The sequence below is a fragment of the Rhipicephalus microplus genome, chromosome 6, assembly GCF_043290135.1.
Source record: "Rhipicephalus microplus isolate Deutch F79 chromosome 6, USDA_Rmic, whole genome shotgun sequence".
Lineage (NCBI taxonomy): Eukaryota > Metazoa > Arthropoda > Arachnida > Ixodida > Ixodidae > Rhipicephalus > Rhipicephalus microplus.
In genome coordinates, this window is record NC_134705.1 from 182,267,456 (window position 1) to 182,285,937 (window position 18,482).

Below are 18,482 nucleotides of genomic sequence, written 5' to 3' on the forward strand. Positions count from 1 at the left end.
TGAATAGCACGCCGCGACATCACCCGCACAAGCATGGCGAGTGGCTGTGTTGACTTGCGCTGTGGACTGTGGAGCGAGTGTTCACTGGTTCGAATGCCCGCAATCTTAATTTCGATTTTTTCCCTACTGGTTCATTTTTCTTCATGCCTCGTATATAAGTTGTACATATCCCGGACATGACGGCGACGGCGAAAATCAGCCGAGAGTGTCTGTATAATTGCTATCGCAATAAAAGATTACCTCTGCCAGTCGGTCAGCGAGGGCTTCTACCATGATCACTCTGAAGTCGTCGTTCTTCTCTCGATAACTGGAACGGAGAAGAGACAGGAACAATCCACTGGTCAATTATTTTCAAACTTTATACTCATTTTTAGTGTGTCTATGAATTTGCAACCACAAAAGCAACAGCTAAAGAACCAGAATAACGTACTTAGAGGAGCGCTTAAAAGGGCCTGACATCTTTACTCGAGAAGAGGATCTAGCTCATCGTGTAATTTACTTGCACAATTTGTTTGTCGCTGACTCTCCAAAACTTTGTTGGTATCCGCCGAAAAATTGGGTTAACGCTTGTTGCTCATAAAAAAAAAGAAAGTTCTGAATTTAAAGCTCTCCCTCGTGAGTGACGAAAACCGATATCGGCCAGCCGGTGGCAAGCACTTGCAAAAAGCGGGAAAAAAACTCTAACAGCTTACAAGTACTATATATTTTCCTTGAGCCATAACTAGTATATATAATAGGGTACGAATGGTTTATCGCCAAGGACCACAGTCTCTAACTTTGGGTTGAATACCTAGATGTCTCGTCTCATTGTCGCAATCACGCCCGGCTGATCTCGTTTGAGTGCCCGTCCGACCATAGGGTTTTAAATATACACTAGAGTCAACTCGGCTGCTAGTGCCTATGGGAGCTGCAACGCAAGGCGCTTCAGCGAGCATGGGATTTATGGGTATAGTACATCAATTTGTCTAGTCTTCGTACTTTACGTTCCTTCTAGTTTCACGTGGCTTAAAGCTGCTTTGTCACGAAACAACAATCGGCAAATGTACGGCAGTTACGCTTTACAAATATTTTAGGCTTACCACTTCAAATCGGGTCGCGAAGTTCAAGGGCCGGGTTCGTTTTTTTGTCCTCCGAACCAAAACCCAAAAACAGCAACAGACGAAGCCACAAGTGCGATTCGCCGCCCGCACTGAGTACGAAGACTAGGCAAATTCATGTCATACCCATAATTCTCGTGGTCGCTGAACGATCGCAGCGCCACAGTCCCCACTAGTTAATTTTTTGGAAACTCTATATTCGTCCGACCTTGTTTGAAGAACCCGGATGTCTCATTTCAGTGCCAGAATAACGATGCTTGCTTTAGACAGAAGATCACTCGAATGTCGCCCACAACAGGAAGAAGCTTTCCATGTTTAGAAACGATCAGAGTGCTAGCTCAGATTCGCTGCCTGGCCCGTACCGAGCGCAGGCTTTCTCGCATCCGAATCCGGCGGACACCACGAAGAGGCCCACGAAGTCTTGGATGCCGCTCTCCAAGGGTGCCACAAAGTCTGACAGGCAGTAGAAGGGCGAAGGCTTGCTCTTCGCGGCCTGGTTTCACGAAAAGCCACACGGGCATGTTAACAAGGGCAACAAAAGAAGCATAAGAAATGCTGGGCCTTAACCCCTCTCCACCACTCGAAAATAATATCTCACGTTTACATTTCGTAAAACTGCGACAGCACATTGGACTCGGTAGACATACAAAGAGTCTTGGATACATTGCGCGTTTAGGTGTACTGGAATAATAATAATATTAATAATAATAATAATAATAATAATAATAATAATAATAATAATAATAATAATAATAATAATAATAATAAAGTATTGGTTGAAGTTCCTGAACTTCCCTGTACTGTGCAATATGAGTGCACGTTGAAGTACACCGTATGATCGAAATTTTCGGTGCCCTCCGCTATATACGGCGTACCTCAATCATGTCGTGGTTACGTGGCGTAAGAACTAAATATATTATTATTATTATTATTATTATTATTATTATTTAGTTCTTACGCCACGTAACCACGACATGATTGAGGTACGCCGTATATAGCAGAGGGCACCGAAAATTTCGATCATACGGTGTTCTTCAACGTGCACTCACATCGCACAGTACAGGGATTTCAGGAATTTCAAGCAATACTTGAACATATACGATTACCCTAGCCGAAACAGAGAGAGAGGGACATTTAATATTTGTGAAACCTGAGGTTGGATCGATGTTTTTACCAGCTACTCAAGGTGGAGGAAGCGTAGGGGTGCAAGAGAGAGGAGAGAGAGGGAAGGAGCAGAGGGTGAAGAATGGAACAAAACTCTACAACATGTTCGTTTTGGACAAGAAAAGAAAAAAAAATGGCAATCGAAAAAGACTCGCACAAGAATACACAGTTTATCTAGTGTTTACATATCACACGTTAAAGTGTTTAAATTTTCAGCTTTAACACTTGATACGCGAAGAGAAACACGTTACGGAAAAGGAAAAGAGAGTACCTGCTGGCGAAGCCCATACAATGTGCCAACTGCATGTCTCCTGGGAAAACCGTCGTCAGCGTAGAGATGGATATCATCGCCGACACTGTTGGCCGAGTAAAATCCGACGACACCACGCGCTTGAAGCAATCGGCTATCGATGATCTTCGCAAGCATCTGATTGGCTTCGTGAAACAACCTTTTCGCTTCTTGGCCTGAAAAGGGAAAATAAAATCCACGCATATCCACGAAGTTAATTCAGATGATAGGAGCAGGGCACTGAGCATCGGATCGTTAATCGTGGCCTTTTACATTGTTCTGGTAAACAGACTTTTATTTTGTTTTTTCTAACCTTTGCTTCTGTCATATGCTTTGATTGCTGGTTGGTTAAATGTCGCTGTTTTGGGGGCGAAGCTCCTTACGCCGTGGGTCGTATGTCTCGTGTCTTCGTAGTAGCCAGTTCCATTGCATTGCATGTCAATAAAAACAGTGACACAGCATATTCACGGAGTGAATGATAATGAGTGGGGCGAAGCGTCCGTCAGTCCGTGCATGCTTCTGTGCGACCGTCCGTCCGCCCATTTGTTTGCCCATCCGTACGTCCGTACGTCCGTCCACTTCGCCCCACTAGTTATCATTCACGTCGCGGATTTTCTGTGATGTTCTTTTACGCTGTGGCCTTTTATTTGTTCTGGTTAACAGTCTTTTGATAGTGTTTTTCTTGTTCAGATATGTTATCGTTTCTACATCTGTTGTTGCCGACGGGCGGCGGTTTATGGACGGAGGGACTTGTGCGATCTTAAGGTGCTTAGCTCCTAAAAGGAAGGGGGACGACGACGACGCAAAATTGTATATTTCCTTTGGTACTGAAGTATATCAACGTAAATTACTTCGGCATGGGAAGAGTGACAGTGAGAGAGCGCGCTGATTTCCGGTTTCGGATTCCACGACATACCTAAGCATGGGAAATTTGCAAAGAAATGCAATTTAAAACATCGGCGCATCCGCAATTGCGCTGTGCGAATAATAACTTTGAATTTCCTTGCTATCGCGTCAAAATCGCGCTCCCGATATCTTCTCCCGTTCAAAAGAATTAGGTAATGAAATATATTACGTTAATATCTACAATATCAAAAAAAAAAGCTAGTCATATCGGCACCATCTCAAATGCGAATACCAGGCCCCCTAACTAACTGCCGCCTTATAGGCAGGCTTCACTGCGTGGTTCTAATACATAATGCAGCTGTTTTTTAAATGACAGAATTTTTTTTCCCCTTAAGGGGAGCACTTTTCTACAGACGAACAATGTCCTCGTCGAGAAAATTTTGTAGCATCTAACGTTCTTTTTTTTTCTGAGGCCTCAACATTTTATGCGAGCTAGACTGTTGCTTGTGCTTGTATTGTGGAGCTGCTTTTCTTTATTAGAAGTACTTACCCACATGATCATCTTCAAATATTTTCGGGTACCGCTGGTTCGGATATTTCCCTTTCAGCTGCCACACGTCAAAAAACGGTTTCCAATCGATGTAAGGCACCAGCTCCTCAATGTTGACGTCGTGAAAAATCTTGGTACCCAAGAACTGTGGCTTTGCTGTTCACACAAGCAGAGGGACATTTTCACACATTTCACACATTTTAAAGAGATGTCACATTTTAGAAAAAAAAGTCACATGAAAGAATCTGCCAGCTTGAGTATCGGTAGTATATGAGGAGTACAATGAGGTATTTATATTGAGAAAACGATAATACACTTGTGTTGATGGTGTTTGCACACTTTAAGGTCGTAGTTGAATAACCTAAACAACTCAAGAGACCAGAATAACACGCTAATTTTCAGAATTAATGTGGCAGGAATATATTACGTTACAACCTTGAGGGCACCGTCTCAGGCACTTGAAAATGGTGCGATCAGGTTCATACTTGGGCTAAAGTCAGCGTTCCAGTTGAGCCGAAGTTTGTTCTGCCTGGCATATTCCAGAGAGACGTATTTCCTTTCCTGAGATAAAAGGAGGAAAAGCGAACAAATACATTCTAGAAATGAAAATATCATAACTTGGCAAGATAGCATGGAATAAAATGCGTACTGCGCACCTTGATCCTCGTTCATTGCAAAGTTCTTGAAAGTGCACAATGCAGGTGCCCGAAAAGTCTTTATAGTTACGGATTGCGACAACAAAGACGTGGGCTGGCTTGTGCCAATTAAGTGTAAGTTACCGTCTGCGGGTTGGCGAGGGTAAGTCGCCTTTGGGAGTTCGCAAGTGCAAGTCACACTTTGCAAATTCCCAAACGTAAGTCACTCTCAGCAACTCTACAAGTGTAAGCTATTTCCTGCGAGAACGCAGTTGCGAGTTACTCTTTGTGAGTTTAGGGTGTAAGCTTGGGTTCGCCAATTCTCAAATATAAGCTACCGTTTGTGGGAGTTAACATGTGTATCTCATCACTTGCGTGTTCAAAAGTGAAAGTTCTCTTTTACGAGCTTGCAGGTGTAGTTTGCCCTTTTCAAGTACTCAAGTGGCGCTTTGCGATTTTGCCAGTGTTACCGTATGCCAGTTCGCAAAAGTGAGGCATTGAAAGCCCACGAGTTACATTTCACGATTTTCAAATGTTCCCCTGTGCAAGTTGAGAGAGTTTGCGCACAAGCCCACAAGTGCAAGTACCGTATGCGTTTTAGCCTGTGTTACGTTTCGCCAGTTCGCCAGGGTTACGAATCACGAGTTCACAAGATGCGTTACCCTTTGCGAGTCCATGTAGTCCTCTCTGAGTTCCTCGTACTCCTCGTCAATGTCTTCGACAAGCACACTTTTTTTCTTGGCGTCCAGCAGAGCAGTGCACTGGAGAGCAAACCATTGGGATACGTCAAAATATATACTGATTACGGACATCAGTGAAATGCAAATGAGTCTTTACTTCGCAGCGCTTTTAGAAACGTATTAAACTGCAGCAGCTCAACAGGTTACACCTCTAAACGAATTGAGGAGTTAGGTATAACAACGCGACCGTTTTCTATGCTAATTCTGTGATGAAGCCATGACGTTAACAACATAATTTAACCAGGAACACAAGAACATGTGTTGATACGCATCTCTATTTTACATGTCTTTGACGAGTGGCGCCACGGTGGCAGCCGCACGAACTAGTCATATCCCGTTGCTTCCGGCACGCATAGCAGGCCACCCATTTTCGTACAACGTCTGTGCGGTGCTTGAAGTAGATATTCAACATTGTGGAAACCGATATCTTACCACAACGACACTCTTCGAAGCGTCGGGAACGTAGATCACCGGCTGGCGGTAACGTGGCGCTATCTTCACAGCGGTGTGGCGCCTGCAGTAGTGACATAAGAGAGTCACTTCAAGCAGGTCACCTCGCCGTCAAATCAACTCCAACACTTACTTCGATGTCGTGGCGCCTCCTATGAGCAGCGGGACGGAGAACTTCTGTCGTTCCAACTCCGTTGCGACGTGAATCATTTCGTTCAAGGATGGGGTGATGAGACCGGATAGGCCTAGGATGTCTTCGCGAAGAGCAATTTTACCAATTCAAAGAAAAGAGAGATATAAATCAGTCTGCAATGATATGCAAAGTCAGTTCCTGCTGTGGTAGCTGGCGTTTTGCAAGTTTTGATGATGAAGACGTGCAGATTACGACATGTTTAGCCGCGAAATAGCCCACACACAGAGCAAAGAAACACACAACAGTACGGAATGGCTGTGTATGCGCGATTTCGCGGCTAAAATATGTTCTTAGGCAAGTACCAACCAAGCCAACAGTCTTGTTAAAACATGCAGATTACGCAGACATGCGAACTACGGAACTGTTCGCGAAAATCGGGAGAAGTGAATGAGAGACATTCAGGACGATAGACAAGGTAAATAAAAACAGTGTTTAGATATCTAATAAACATTCATAATTAACTATACATTACTAAGAACTTGTGCTACTGTGTGCAGTACGGATAAATTGAACTTCAACTGCGAACGATTCGCTGTCTCGTTAGGACAAGGTGTTTCAGGAAAACAAAAGCTACTCCAAGAACAGATGGCGACACCACAATAACGTTTCGGCACTATAGCACTCTATGACGTTATGAATTCTGGCTGACCCTATACGAAATGAGATACATGGTTATCAAAAAGGAGCCTTACGCTGCGTTGAAGCGAGCTAAGCTCTCGAAGTGATAAGCTCACATCAGTATTTCTGCAAGACAGAAAACAAACATTGGGAAGGCCGTTTGAAACCACCTCACTACGTCAGGCCCCCTGGTGCAGTGTTCTCGACAAAGACACACACACACACGGGCCTTCCGCACCGCGGTCCGTGTTCGACAGTATGATTAAAATTACCGGCATTTTCCTCTCGAACGACGTCCAGGATCTTATCGCACGGGACCATGACGCCGAGGTCAATAACCCTGCGAAGGAAAAATGCACGCCAAGTTACTGCCCATATTAAATATCCCTAAGAGCAGCGATGAGTCGCTAGCTTACTTGAAGTTATTGCAGCCCAAGACGACTGCCACGATGTTCTTTCCGATGTCGTGCACGTCACCGCGAACCGTAGCCAGAACAACGACACCGGAGTGGCTAACCTGTACGAGTCACGCATATTACGTTTACGCGCAGCACAGCTGCTATGCTCGATGTTTGCAGCGTGTCATAGAGGAAAAGCAATAACATCATGAACGAGCAAGCGCTCCGTTTCAACTCTTCCACTTCGCTTCCAAAACACGTGCGCTGATTTGTCCGACGTGTGATGCAACAACGCAAACTAATGAGAGAACATGGACAGAGAGGGAAAAAGAAAGAGTGAGACAGGTTACACACACACACACACACACATATATATATATATATATATATATATATATATATATATATATATATATATATATATATATATATATATATATATATATATATATATATATATATATATATATATATATATCGGACAAAGCATAGCATAGCCTTGTATAGTACCGCAAAGAGGTTGCGAAAGTGAGGTTGATCAGAAGAGATATGAAGTGAGGAGGAGGGAAAGATGAGGGGAGAACGAGTGAGGTATGAAAGAAAGGAACGGAACAAATTTTCAAAAAAAAAAAAACAGAAAAGAAAGCAAGCATAGTCATATTAGGTATACTATAGTATAATATGGTACAGCACAGTATAATAGGGAAAGGAAATTTTCCTTGCATGGCTAAAGAAAGCCGCAATATCTTTCTTTTTCTCTCTCTCTCTCTCTTTAGTCTTGAGCGCCTCTCGTCAACAACTTATGCTCGACACAACTTCCAGTTAGAAGAGACCTAGCTCTTCTGTAGGTTTTTCAGTAGAAAAAAAAAATTCGACTTGGTCCGAAATTGTCGTCGTCCCCACGTACTCATAACAGAATATGAGGTTGTGAGACACATGGAATGCATGTAGTCTTCAAAAGGAATTAGGCATGCAGGAAGAAACGCAGACAGAGTAGATTGGACTAGCCATCTGTCATGAGTTGGTGCGTGAATATTCGAAAACATTGAATAACGAAACGAGCAGCACTCTATTCGATGACGACGCTTCTATGGAATAGAGCACAGTCAACCTATACCTAACATTTTTCGAATACTTTTCAAACAATCAGAAGCGACAGAAAAACCTCTGAGGAACAAAAAGTTGGAAGAATGAAGAATCCTATTTCTTGATTCAATTAATGAATTGCGGAGATTGGGCAGTTCAGGGTTCTACTGGACGATCTAAGCTTTACTCAGCAGCAGAGTAACAAATTCTCTTTTAAACTTCAGGGTCGCCGAAGCGAATGTGTTTCTAATTGAATATAATTATCAGGAGACTGATGAGAAACATGAAATACTACTTGATTTTTGAGTCTGAGGGTTACTTATAAACTGGTTACAAAGTGACATTTAAAAATCATACCTGCTGTGTTCATCCTACAATTAAAAAACACTTCGAAATCTGTAGTCGTTGTTGTATGTGAGGTTACATCAATTTATATGATTGTAGTATATTTTGTCGGTCAAGCGTAACGGTAATTTTAATTTTTCAAAGTTGGTCAATACTTGTTTCAAATAAAGTGTTTCGGGATTCATGGCCTGTCTTGAAAAGGTTGCCTTAGTATTCGAAAATTATTCGAATAGTATTCTCTATACATGTTCGATTGGGTATGATCACTCTTCGATTCATATTCGATTCGGTTCTAAATTTCACTATTCGCACAACCCTATAGTTATAAGCCAACACTTTATCCCTGCCTATTTTCGTTGTGGTCTCTAGGAACTCTTATGCAAACGAGTTTTACGGAAACCCGCTATAGGTGACGGAAGGCTTAAGCTGGGGAAATAGACAACATCCCGTTTGTGGAACGAAGCTACAGGGAAATCCCTAGGGATTTCTCAGAAAAAGAAGTTTCTTTAGTTGCCGAAATATTCGTCCTGGTCCGAGGATCGAACCCGGAACCAACCAACGCCTTTCGGGGCGCTGGCTCTACCAACTGAGCTAACGAGGAAGCTATAGCAAATGGTAGTGCGAGGGCGATTTCGTCGACAGGTCGAAGCACATGTACACAAGTAATGCAAATGAGTTTCGCGGAGATTCGCGAGGTGGCGGTACACGGTTAAGACGGGGAAGTCAACGAGCTCCCGGGTGGTTGTCTAATTTCCCCTTCTCGGAAACTCTGGTGCGGCAAAATCAGTAACGCCAACAATAGCCCCACATTTCTACCCTCTACAGTTTATAACAGTTAGGCCTCGTCGCAATTTTTCACCTGGTTTGTCGCCGTGCTCCCTAAGGACTTCCTTGCTTCCTCCTTCTCGCGCTCCATAAAAGGTATTAGGTAGGCGACGGCCTTCTTCATCACTCGCGCCGACTTGATCACTTGGGGCAGGAACATCTTTCCTTCGCCGAATAGGTCACCAACGATGCTCATGCCCTGAGGATGTAAATGTTCACAGAAGCGTAGCAGTTCGAATAAACATTAACTGGTGTTTGCAAGTGTAAAGCGCTATAGTCTCACTTTAAAGCGTCTTCTCTTTAGATAGTCTGGTCATAATAACTGCAATTACTAACTACCATAAATAAACCGACAACCAGTTATTATTTTTTTTGGCTCGCAAGCTGGCTTGTAAGGTGTAGATACACAAAGATCTTCTGCTATTTATTGTCACACCTTGCATTACAACGAATGGGTCGTAGAGTACAGAGTAAGGAGACGAGGATCAACTGTTATCGAACAATTGAGACACCTGTATTCGAATGGTTTTTGCTCGTTAAAGCTGCATTCACACGACGGACCAAATCATGATACGACCCCAGAGATCGCGTACTACGTCACCATACGTCACCCGCTTCCGCGTCTCCGCTTCGGTCTGCGCGGAGCTATTTTGGGATCCTCGCGCAGAAACACCGAAATCTTCGCTTGCAGCGTGAATTCTTCCCTGATGGAGGCTCAAATGCTGTCGGACCGTGTGCTAAGCTTTGGGTGCTCGTTAAAGAATTGTGGTCTAAATTTCCGGAGCCCCCCGCCCCCCCCCCCCCCTTAACTATACGGCGTCTCTCATAATCATATGGTGGTCCTGGGACGTTTAACCCCACATATTCATTTATTTATTCAAAATACCTTACAGACCCAACAGGGCATTGTGTAAGGGGAGCATAGAAGAAATACATGCACGAATTCGTACCATTTCCATGCAAACAATACATTGAACTAATTGTCAATTATTATACAAGTCCTCTCAATCAATCAATTCTCTCCTGTCGTATATATACATGTGACGCGATTCGGTTGCGGAGGGATCCGAATCACGTCACATGTCACGTGACTGATCCGTCCGCAATCATTTCCGTCGTGTGAATACAGCTTTTAGTGCAAGTATGGGCTACGCCATCTTCCGCATCTTCCGTTTCCTTAGTACGGAAGTTGCTTGTATCCTGTTCGACGATCTGTACAAAACCCGCTGGCCGTTAACGGAAAGATCGTTCTTATGTTAGGGAAAAAAGTGCTCAGCCACAATGTACCATTAACTTGTCGTAAAGTAGGGCCATATTTTTATGCAGTGTGCTTTCTAGCGCAACGTGACAGCTTACCGGTCGGAGTGTCTAACCACAGATGGCAAGACCATGACACAATTACAAAATCAAATTTTTGATCTGCGAAAAGTGAAGCCGCATACGGGTAACACATGCAGCAAACAATGCGAGGAAGGCGAGAGCGTGAGCGGTTCGTCTTTGTGCGTGGCGCGAATGAGATGCGCGATACGCTGGTTTCTTATGTCATTTAAACGCCATATAAACATCTGAGTCCTATGTGCATCGCAAAAGGGATGATTGAATCTGTTGCTATAATACGGGGTCTCCTCATTTTCGCCCGGACTTCAGCATATGTATGATGTTCGGGCCAGTTGTCCGTCCATTTGAAGGGCCTTTACCAAGCATAGCTGGAAATTCAGTGGTTTACAGATGCAGCTGTGCCCGAATCTTCAACGAAAACGTAGCCGCGAGAATGTCACGCAACGGAGCCGCAATAGCGAAGTTACTCGCGTTTGATGGTCCAACGCCACCCTCGCTTTCTTCGCTTTTTTTTCTCTTCGCTTTGTTCATTTCGTCCACTCTTCTCTTCTCCTCACCAAGTGCTACTGCTCGCCGCGAGGAGAAAAAGCGGGAAAATGTGTGTACTGCGAACACGGCAACCGATCATTTTTGTGGGTGACAGGAGCAGACGCGGATTATGATGTAACGGCCAATGCTGGGGACGCCCAACGGTCCGGAGAGTAAATCGGATTGTTTCTCCGAATTTCGTTGAGCACCCGCTAGTATGGCGCTGCCACGCTTTGCGCTGCTGATCGTGACGGTTCTTAACTCAAATCGCTTGAAATGTCAAGAACCCATTGGAGGTGCTTGGGGGCCTTTGAGAATGGAGTGATGGTGCAGTGTTTTTATCTGAGTTTAGCTTCACTCACATGCTATGTCTTCACACAGTAACTGCACACAAAAGCGATAGCAAGCAGGTAGGGCCGCTTGTGGGACAACGCCCTGGTGGCCCCCTCTAGCAACAACAAACCGTCATCAATGGTCCTTCGATGAGATTTAGGGCGAGCGGGTAGGCGTCTTTCTTTTGGCGGGCTTCCTCCACGTCCTCTTCTATGCGAGAGTCCAAGCCCTGGATAAACAATATTTACGTTTAAATATCAGGCACAAAAACATCGCGAACGTATCTGTACATACTGGTCTACTATTCTGGTATTAACAAAGCATATTGGCGTAGTGTTGCCTTTCGTGTCTACGCTACTACCTGCCAAACTGTTATCACACGGGAAAACTCTGCTTGTACGCGCAAACGACGGGAAGTGATACCGATAAAGATATAACGAGTAATCTAATGTTTAAGTCATGCGAGAACGGTAGCGCGCATCGTGTGAGAAGGGCATCACGCATCGTAGATAAGTCATCTGACAAAGTCCATCACATTCACGTGGTTCGTAATATCTCTGAAGCCGTATATCGTGCTATTATTTTTTATCAGTGAATATTGTTATTGCTCACCTTGATTAATGCTGTCTTCAGTCTCTCTTCAACAGAACAGTTGCGCCAGCTGTCCTCAGCCTCTTTGCGATTGCCTTCTTTGTTCATGCCCTACATGTAAACAATTATTAGTATAGTACTTACATACCTCACCAACAACATTAGAAACCTGGTCTAAAAGGAACCAAGTCAGGTTAATAATAACAAACTTCACATAACGACTGTTTTCTTTCTGTTGTCTCATTCTTGTGTATTACAGCCTTCCTGGCAATACCTTTTATCATACCCCTTATTCATTGTTTTTGATACTTCTACAATGTAATTATTCGCTACCATCATTAACAAATCGTACGAGCTCGCACAAATTTCAGTTTATCAGCAAAAATTCGTCTGAAGCTAACCTCTCGAACACGTCACTGATGGACATTAGAGACTTCCAATGTTTCATACGCTGTTCTAGCACTTCCTTACGGCCACAGGCTTTTCGAGGCTATAGCCTCTTTTTTTATCCCCTTAGCTATATAACATCACTCCGATAACATATATTGGTGATGCCGTCTGATAAGACGTAACAACTTCGCACGCGTAAGGGCTTAGAAACTATTCCTTGCATTGGTTCCCTTCCGAACACTTCCATGCCTAAGGCGAAGAACGTAATCTTCGAGACTACAAGCGAAGTTCTATTGTGTGGCGACTCTTTTTTGAGAAACAGGCACGATCATTTGACCTGCACACAACACGATAACTGCACCAAGTAAAGCTTTATTAGCATATCTATGTCATACACACACGTTGGATATATAAGTGTGCCCCAGGTGATGATAATTAAAAACAATTTTTCTAATGTCATACTTTCAGCGTGCTGTCGTGCGCAATGAGCTGTTTTGGTTTTTTTTTTTTGGTTTTTTTTTTTGCAATCTTAGGAGTAAAGTTGTCTTCAGCGGGACAAGCTGCACCAAAAATGGCGTAGAAAGTTTAACGTAAAATCGAGAAGGTCGGCACTAACCTTAGAGTATTCCAGAAGCTTCTCCGTGGCTTCTGGATCCGTGTTCATGACGACTGCTTCGCAGAGCTTGAGAAGTTCAGGGTCTATGGTGTCGTAGACGGGAAGACATCCGGCATTGACGATACCCATGTCCATGCCAGCCTACGTTTAATACTTTAATTAACGAGAAAGAAAGAAAGAAAGAAAGAAAGAGAGAAAGAAGGAAAGAAAGAAAAAAAGAAGGAAAGAAAGAAAGAAAGAAAGAAAGAAAGAAATAAAGAAAGAAAGAAAGGGAAACTGAGCAAGCACTTGCCGTCCTGAGGTTTTTTTCATAACCTGAAATGTAAATTTTCATTCGAACAAGCCCTTTATAGGTAACGGTAACAATTACTATTAATAAAAGAGTCGCAAACATTTGCAGTTGCTTCAGCTTCCATACACAGCAGATGACTTGGCAAGAACACAGCACGCTGACGTGCCTTTCAACTCTCTTCGCATCAATTCCGGAATTGAGAAATGCATCTTGTTATAATCGCCATCTTGTTCTAGCTTGAATATCACCGAAAGATCTATCCCGACAATTACTACGTAGTAACATATAAAGCAACTGCGGTTTCTCGTACAAGCTGTGTTTAAGAGTACCTTAGTTGCGCTACATATTCAAAACAAACCTCTTTCTTTCAGTATTGTTCTATCTAAACGACGAGGCAACATTCTCTTGGAATGACAAATATAGCAATCTTGTGTCACGCGCGTACTTTTTCTGTATATGCGATCGATATACATACCACAGTCGTGACCCGCCACATCCATTAACCGCGCTAGCATGTCCGGGGTGAAATCTTTAAAAAAAATTGTGATATTAAATAAAGTTTGTTCATCATCTATCTATCTATCTATCTATCTATCTATCTATCTATCTATCTATCTATCTATCTATCTATCTATATTTATCTATCTATCTACCATTAGGCCTACGCTAGCGATTCAGATGCTTTTCTACAAGCGTCACCAGTTTCGTTATTGATTCACTTCAAATTCAAGCGTATCATGTGCTATCTTGTACACAGGTAAAGCTTCATCCAAAGGGAGTGCAAGTACATGAGGCTCCTGCCCGCGTATCAACGTCTATTGACTACCCGAATGTCGCAGGATCAAATCTCGGCCGAGGTAGAGGCATTTCCTATGGAAACGAGGATTCTTAAGGTTCTTGTACTTAGAATAAGGTGCGCGTTAAAAAACCGCAGCTGGCCGAAATTTCTTGAGCCTTCCCCTGCGGCGTATCTTTGTTTTGGGACGCTAAACGCCAACATTTATTACGATTATTGTTCCTCTAATTGTGAATAACTGCAATCGTAGGGAATATATTCAAAGAGAATTCATCCACTTCGGACAATGTCTAGTGCGACAAAGCAGTAGATAGACTAAGTATTTAATAAATAATTATTTAATAATTTATACGTAAAAGACCACTCACGTCAATAGCGTGGAGAAGGAAGACGCTGTGCATCGCTTCCCGAATCCGGTCGTGGCCACGAAACGCGAAAGACAAGTTGGACACTCCTCCGCTGACTCTGACTCCCGGCAGGGTCGCCTGTGGGGACACAACAGCGCATCCTAGGGCTTAGGTAGTCTTCCGACGCTTCAAGGATACAATAAATACAAAGCAAGCAAACGACAATCATGTGTTAAAGAAACATTATTTGGAGTTATGCTGGGTTGCAAGCTAAGAAATAATGACCGCTCCTCTCACAACCATCGTGGTCCCTCTGACATAGAATTTTCATAAGTGCCCTGTCCAATAGCGCTCTCTTTTCCGTGACGATAATTATTTGTAGGGTATATAATAGCTGACTATATATCCCATGCCAACCAACCTTTTTTTTTAATCGGTATGTGAATAGGAGAGGCCGCTGCCATTATGGTTGCACTGCTTACTACGTGTAGAAAAAAAAAGAGAGCTGGAGGGCATACAGCGTCAACAAGAAAATCTCCTATGAAGCGGCTACCTGCTCGTGTTCAGGCCACAATTTCCATCCATGCTTCTTGTCCCCATTTATGGGTGGGAGGGGGGGGGGGGTAATTGACGAGAGAGCGCGTTTAACGCACGGTGTTCATAAAATGCAACCTCCTCCGACACCATTTCGGCATCGTGTACCGTGCTCATGTTTTTTTTTTTTTATGCGAATGCATTTCTTGGTCGGGCTATGTCAGGCGTCCGTCGGGATCCGTCCACCACCATCTCCCATAGCAACAGCTGCGCGCGCGCTTATCCTCGCCCCCAGCAAGTGGAGCATTTATTGCGAGAGAGTGTGGTGGTGGCGGTAGTGGTTAGAATAGTATGGAAACACCTAATTTCTGCAGCCCTGTAGGGAACATGAGCATAGGAGAGGGTAGGTGAAGTGCTTCGCCGCTCCTTCTGGCGTCGTTCGTTCTCTCTCCTCCCGGCGCCCCACACTCCCTTCCGCTCGCTCCTCACTCAACCGTTCGCTGAATACGGAGGACAATGTAGTGCACAATTCATTTTCTCCTTATTTTGACGGTGTTTGGCTTTTTACGAACGCCGCCATGCAAATTCGACACTTTGCTCTAGCTGCTGCGCCCCGCCATCTCTAAGCCAAGTACTCCAAAGTGGCCATGGTGCCACAGACTCAGAGAAACGCACTCGTTTGTATCTGGTGGCAGAAGGCCGGCGCAATGAAAAAAAAAAAAAAACTAAGAATGAGCCTGCATATAAAGAAATGCTGTTGTCACTTCTGGGCATCGCTGATTGGTTCCAGCAGCTTTGCCACTGCAGTCACACGAATGAAAAATCGGTCAGGAAGCGACTAGCCAAAACAGTCCCTCTGCGACCATTCGCAACTGTTTGCGACCAGTCGCAAATGGTCGCGCGACCACTGCTAGTCGCCGGTGTGAACCAGGGAGGTTTAAAAAAAATTCTGGAGTAGAAGTCATTACCAAGGATTGAAGCCATGCCTCTGGCAAGATGGCGGCTGTGGTGACCATCTTACTAGGGGCATGATAACGTATTACCATTGAGCGATTGGAACGGAGCGTTTCCTTTGCGACTGGTCGCAAACAGTTTCAAATGGTCGCGCGACCGCTGCTAGCCGCTGGTGTGAACCAGGGAGGTTTTAAAAAAATTGCTAGAGGGGAAATCATTGCCTAAGAGTGAGGCCATGCCTCTGGCAAGATGGCGGCTGCGGCGGCCATCTTACTAAGCATGATAACGTATCACCGTTGAGCGGGCACAATCAGAAAAGCTGGCTTCACTTCTGCTGGCAAGGCATTGCGGGAGCTTCCACTCCAGCAATTTTTCTTTAAACCTCCTTGGTGTGAGCCAACCAATAGCCTGGTTACTGGAACGAAGAAAGTTTGTTCTGTCTGTCTGTCTGCCTGTCTGTCTGCCTGTCTGTCTGCCTGTCTGTCACACTAAACCATTCAGCCACCCGGCTAAAGTTTAAGCACTTGCTGAACACCCAGCCATCTTGTACAAGTGGCTTCGTTAATATATGTGAACACAGTCCTTCAAAAATCAATTACGCATATCTGAGGCGCAATATCAATACGTAAATATGAAACGGCGTGTTCCTTTACTAAAAAATAGATATGTAACTCCAAAGACCGTAATGTTTTTTTAGCCTGCGCTGAAAGTCTGACGCTACGCACGAAAGAAGGCTGGCAGAAGAATATATCGTTCCTCGACGACATTTGCAGCTAAGCACGCAGATACGCGGCTAACGTTTTAGGGGCGAAGTTCATTACGCCGTGGCTGGAATGTCCCATGTTCTCGTCATCGTAGTAGCCACCTCTTGTTTAGTCCTTGGAATGTCCGCTGGACGGCGCTGCTTGTCATGTTCAATATATGATGAAAAGACACGAAATGGCGGTACTTGGGGTGCATCCGTCTGTCTGTCCGCCCACTTCGCTCCGCTCGTCATCATTCACCTCGCAGATATGCTGTAATTTGGGGGGGGGGGTGTTGTAGCCATGCGTGGATAGACAAATCCATCACTTCACTTATTTTGCGCTTGGATTAACGTTGTGAAAACTGAGGTGATTATTAGAACAATTTGTATGCATTATACGGACGAAAGGACTGCGCTGTTTTACCGAATAGAATGGCAGCATATCCACGGGGTGCATGATGGATAGCGCGGCAAAGCATCCGTCCGTCCATTCGTTCTTGCTTCCATCCGTCCATGCGTCCGTCTGTGACCGTCCGTGCGTCCGCACGTCCATCCATGCGTCCGTCCCTGCGTCCATCCGACCGTGCTGCCATACGTGCGTCCGTCCATGCATCTGTCTGTGTGTCCGTTAGTCCATCTAGTCAACCCTCCAAGTACCGCGATCTCGCATCTTTTCATCATATATTCTGCATAGAGAAGCACCGCCATCCAACGGACATTCCAAGGACTAAACGAGAAGGTGGCACACGCACACTTTCTTACGGCTTGTGCTTTGTGTCTACTTCCCACCTTTAACCACCTCGAGTTGATGTTATATACTAGTTAACTGTATTCATGGCACTGCGGCCCCCCAAAGCTTGGTAAACCTTTCTAAAACCAAGGAGTTTACGCCCAGCGTTTATAACGTAGCAACCCTTTCTTGTCAGATAGTGCTCAATGTACATACCAATGGCTGCTAACGGGGAATGAGAAACAGGAGAATTCAGCTTTTAGTTAACGCGCACGCTGCGAATTTTTATTGTTCAACAACGCACAGAAGAAATCTCTCACCAGCAGCACCTTGGAGGTCAAAATGTAAGACATGTTATGTACTACGACGAGGGACGAACGGGTGCCGCTTCAAGGATCTTCGCCCCTAAAAAGAGTCCTTTACCGGCAATATTGGCTTCAGGCCTGTCCGTTTATTACCCACACTATTTTATTTTATTTTAATGAAGTAATGCTAGAGACAAGTTAAATCATGATATTCATTATTACTCACTTGCGGCTCCAAAAGGCGGGAAGAAGTCTAAAGGCTCTGACCTCCCCGCCTCTCTAGAAATTTGGAATGAGTACCGCGAAGAACAGAAATATCATGTATTCCGATTATTTAATCCCCCCTCCCCAGCTCCAATGGAAAACCTTATGATCCACTGTGGCTTCTATTGGGAAGACAGTGGATAGCTATGTAAAATTTCATCTGTTTCTGTGTTTTCACGTGTCAAACCTATATACTATGCGAATGCTGCCCCGCCGCGGTGGTCTAGAGTGGCTAAGTTACTCGGCTGCTGACCCGCAGGTCGCGGGATCGAGCCCCAGCTGCAGCGGCTGCATTTCCGATGGAGGCAGAAATGATGTAGGCCCGTGTGTTCAGACTTGGGTGCACGTTAAAGAACCCCAGGTGGTGAAAATTTCCGGAGCGCTCCACTGTGGCGTCTCTCATGATCATGTGGTGGTTTTGGGACGTTAAACCTCACATATCTATCTTTATACTATGCGAATGCGACGATGCCGAACGACCAG

At 44.4% G+C, this 18,482-nt stretch overlaps 1 protein-coding gene across 2 annotated transcripts in view; it reads right to left on the reverse strand.

Moving 5' to 3' along the window:
- The window catches only part of LOC119168264 (methionine synthase-like), a 58,718-nt gene that overhangs the window by 4,704 nt on the left and 35,532 nt on the right, over positions 1-18,482 (reverse strand). For both annotated transcript variants that reach the window (XM_075867208.1, XM_075867209.1), the window contains exons 16-30: positions 14,489-14,605; positions 13,033-13,173; positions 12,048-12,137; positions 11,566-11,664; positions 9,271-9,435; positions 6,999-7,099; positions 6,855-6,922; positions 5,905-6,025; positions 5,754-5,835; positions 5,244-5,342; positions 4,432-4,507; positions 3,947-4,102; positions 2,533-2,726; positions 1,460-1,590; positions 241-307 (exon numbers count right to left, since the gene is read on the reverse strand). In XM_075867208.1, the coding sequence (XP_075723323.1) occupies positions 241-307; positions 1,460-1,590; positions 2,533-2,726; positions 3,947-4,102; positions 4,432-4,507; positions 5,244-5,342; positions 5,754-5,835; positions 5,905-6,025; positions 6,855-6,922; positions 6,999-7,099; positions 9,271-9,435; positions 11,566-11,664; positions 12,048-12,137; positions 13,033-13,173; positions 14,489-14,605 (1,707 nt within the window). The remainder of the gene's footprint in view (positions 1-240; positions 308-1,459; positions 1,591-2,532; positions 2,727-3,946; positions 4,103-4,431; positions 4,508-5,243; positions 5,343-5,753; positions 5,836-5,904; positions 6,026-6,854; positions 6,923-6,998; positions 7,100-9,270; positions 9,436-11,565; positions 11,665-12,047; positions 12,138-13,032; positions 13,174-14,488; positions 14,606-18,482) is intronic.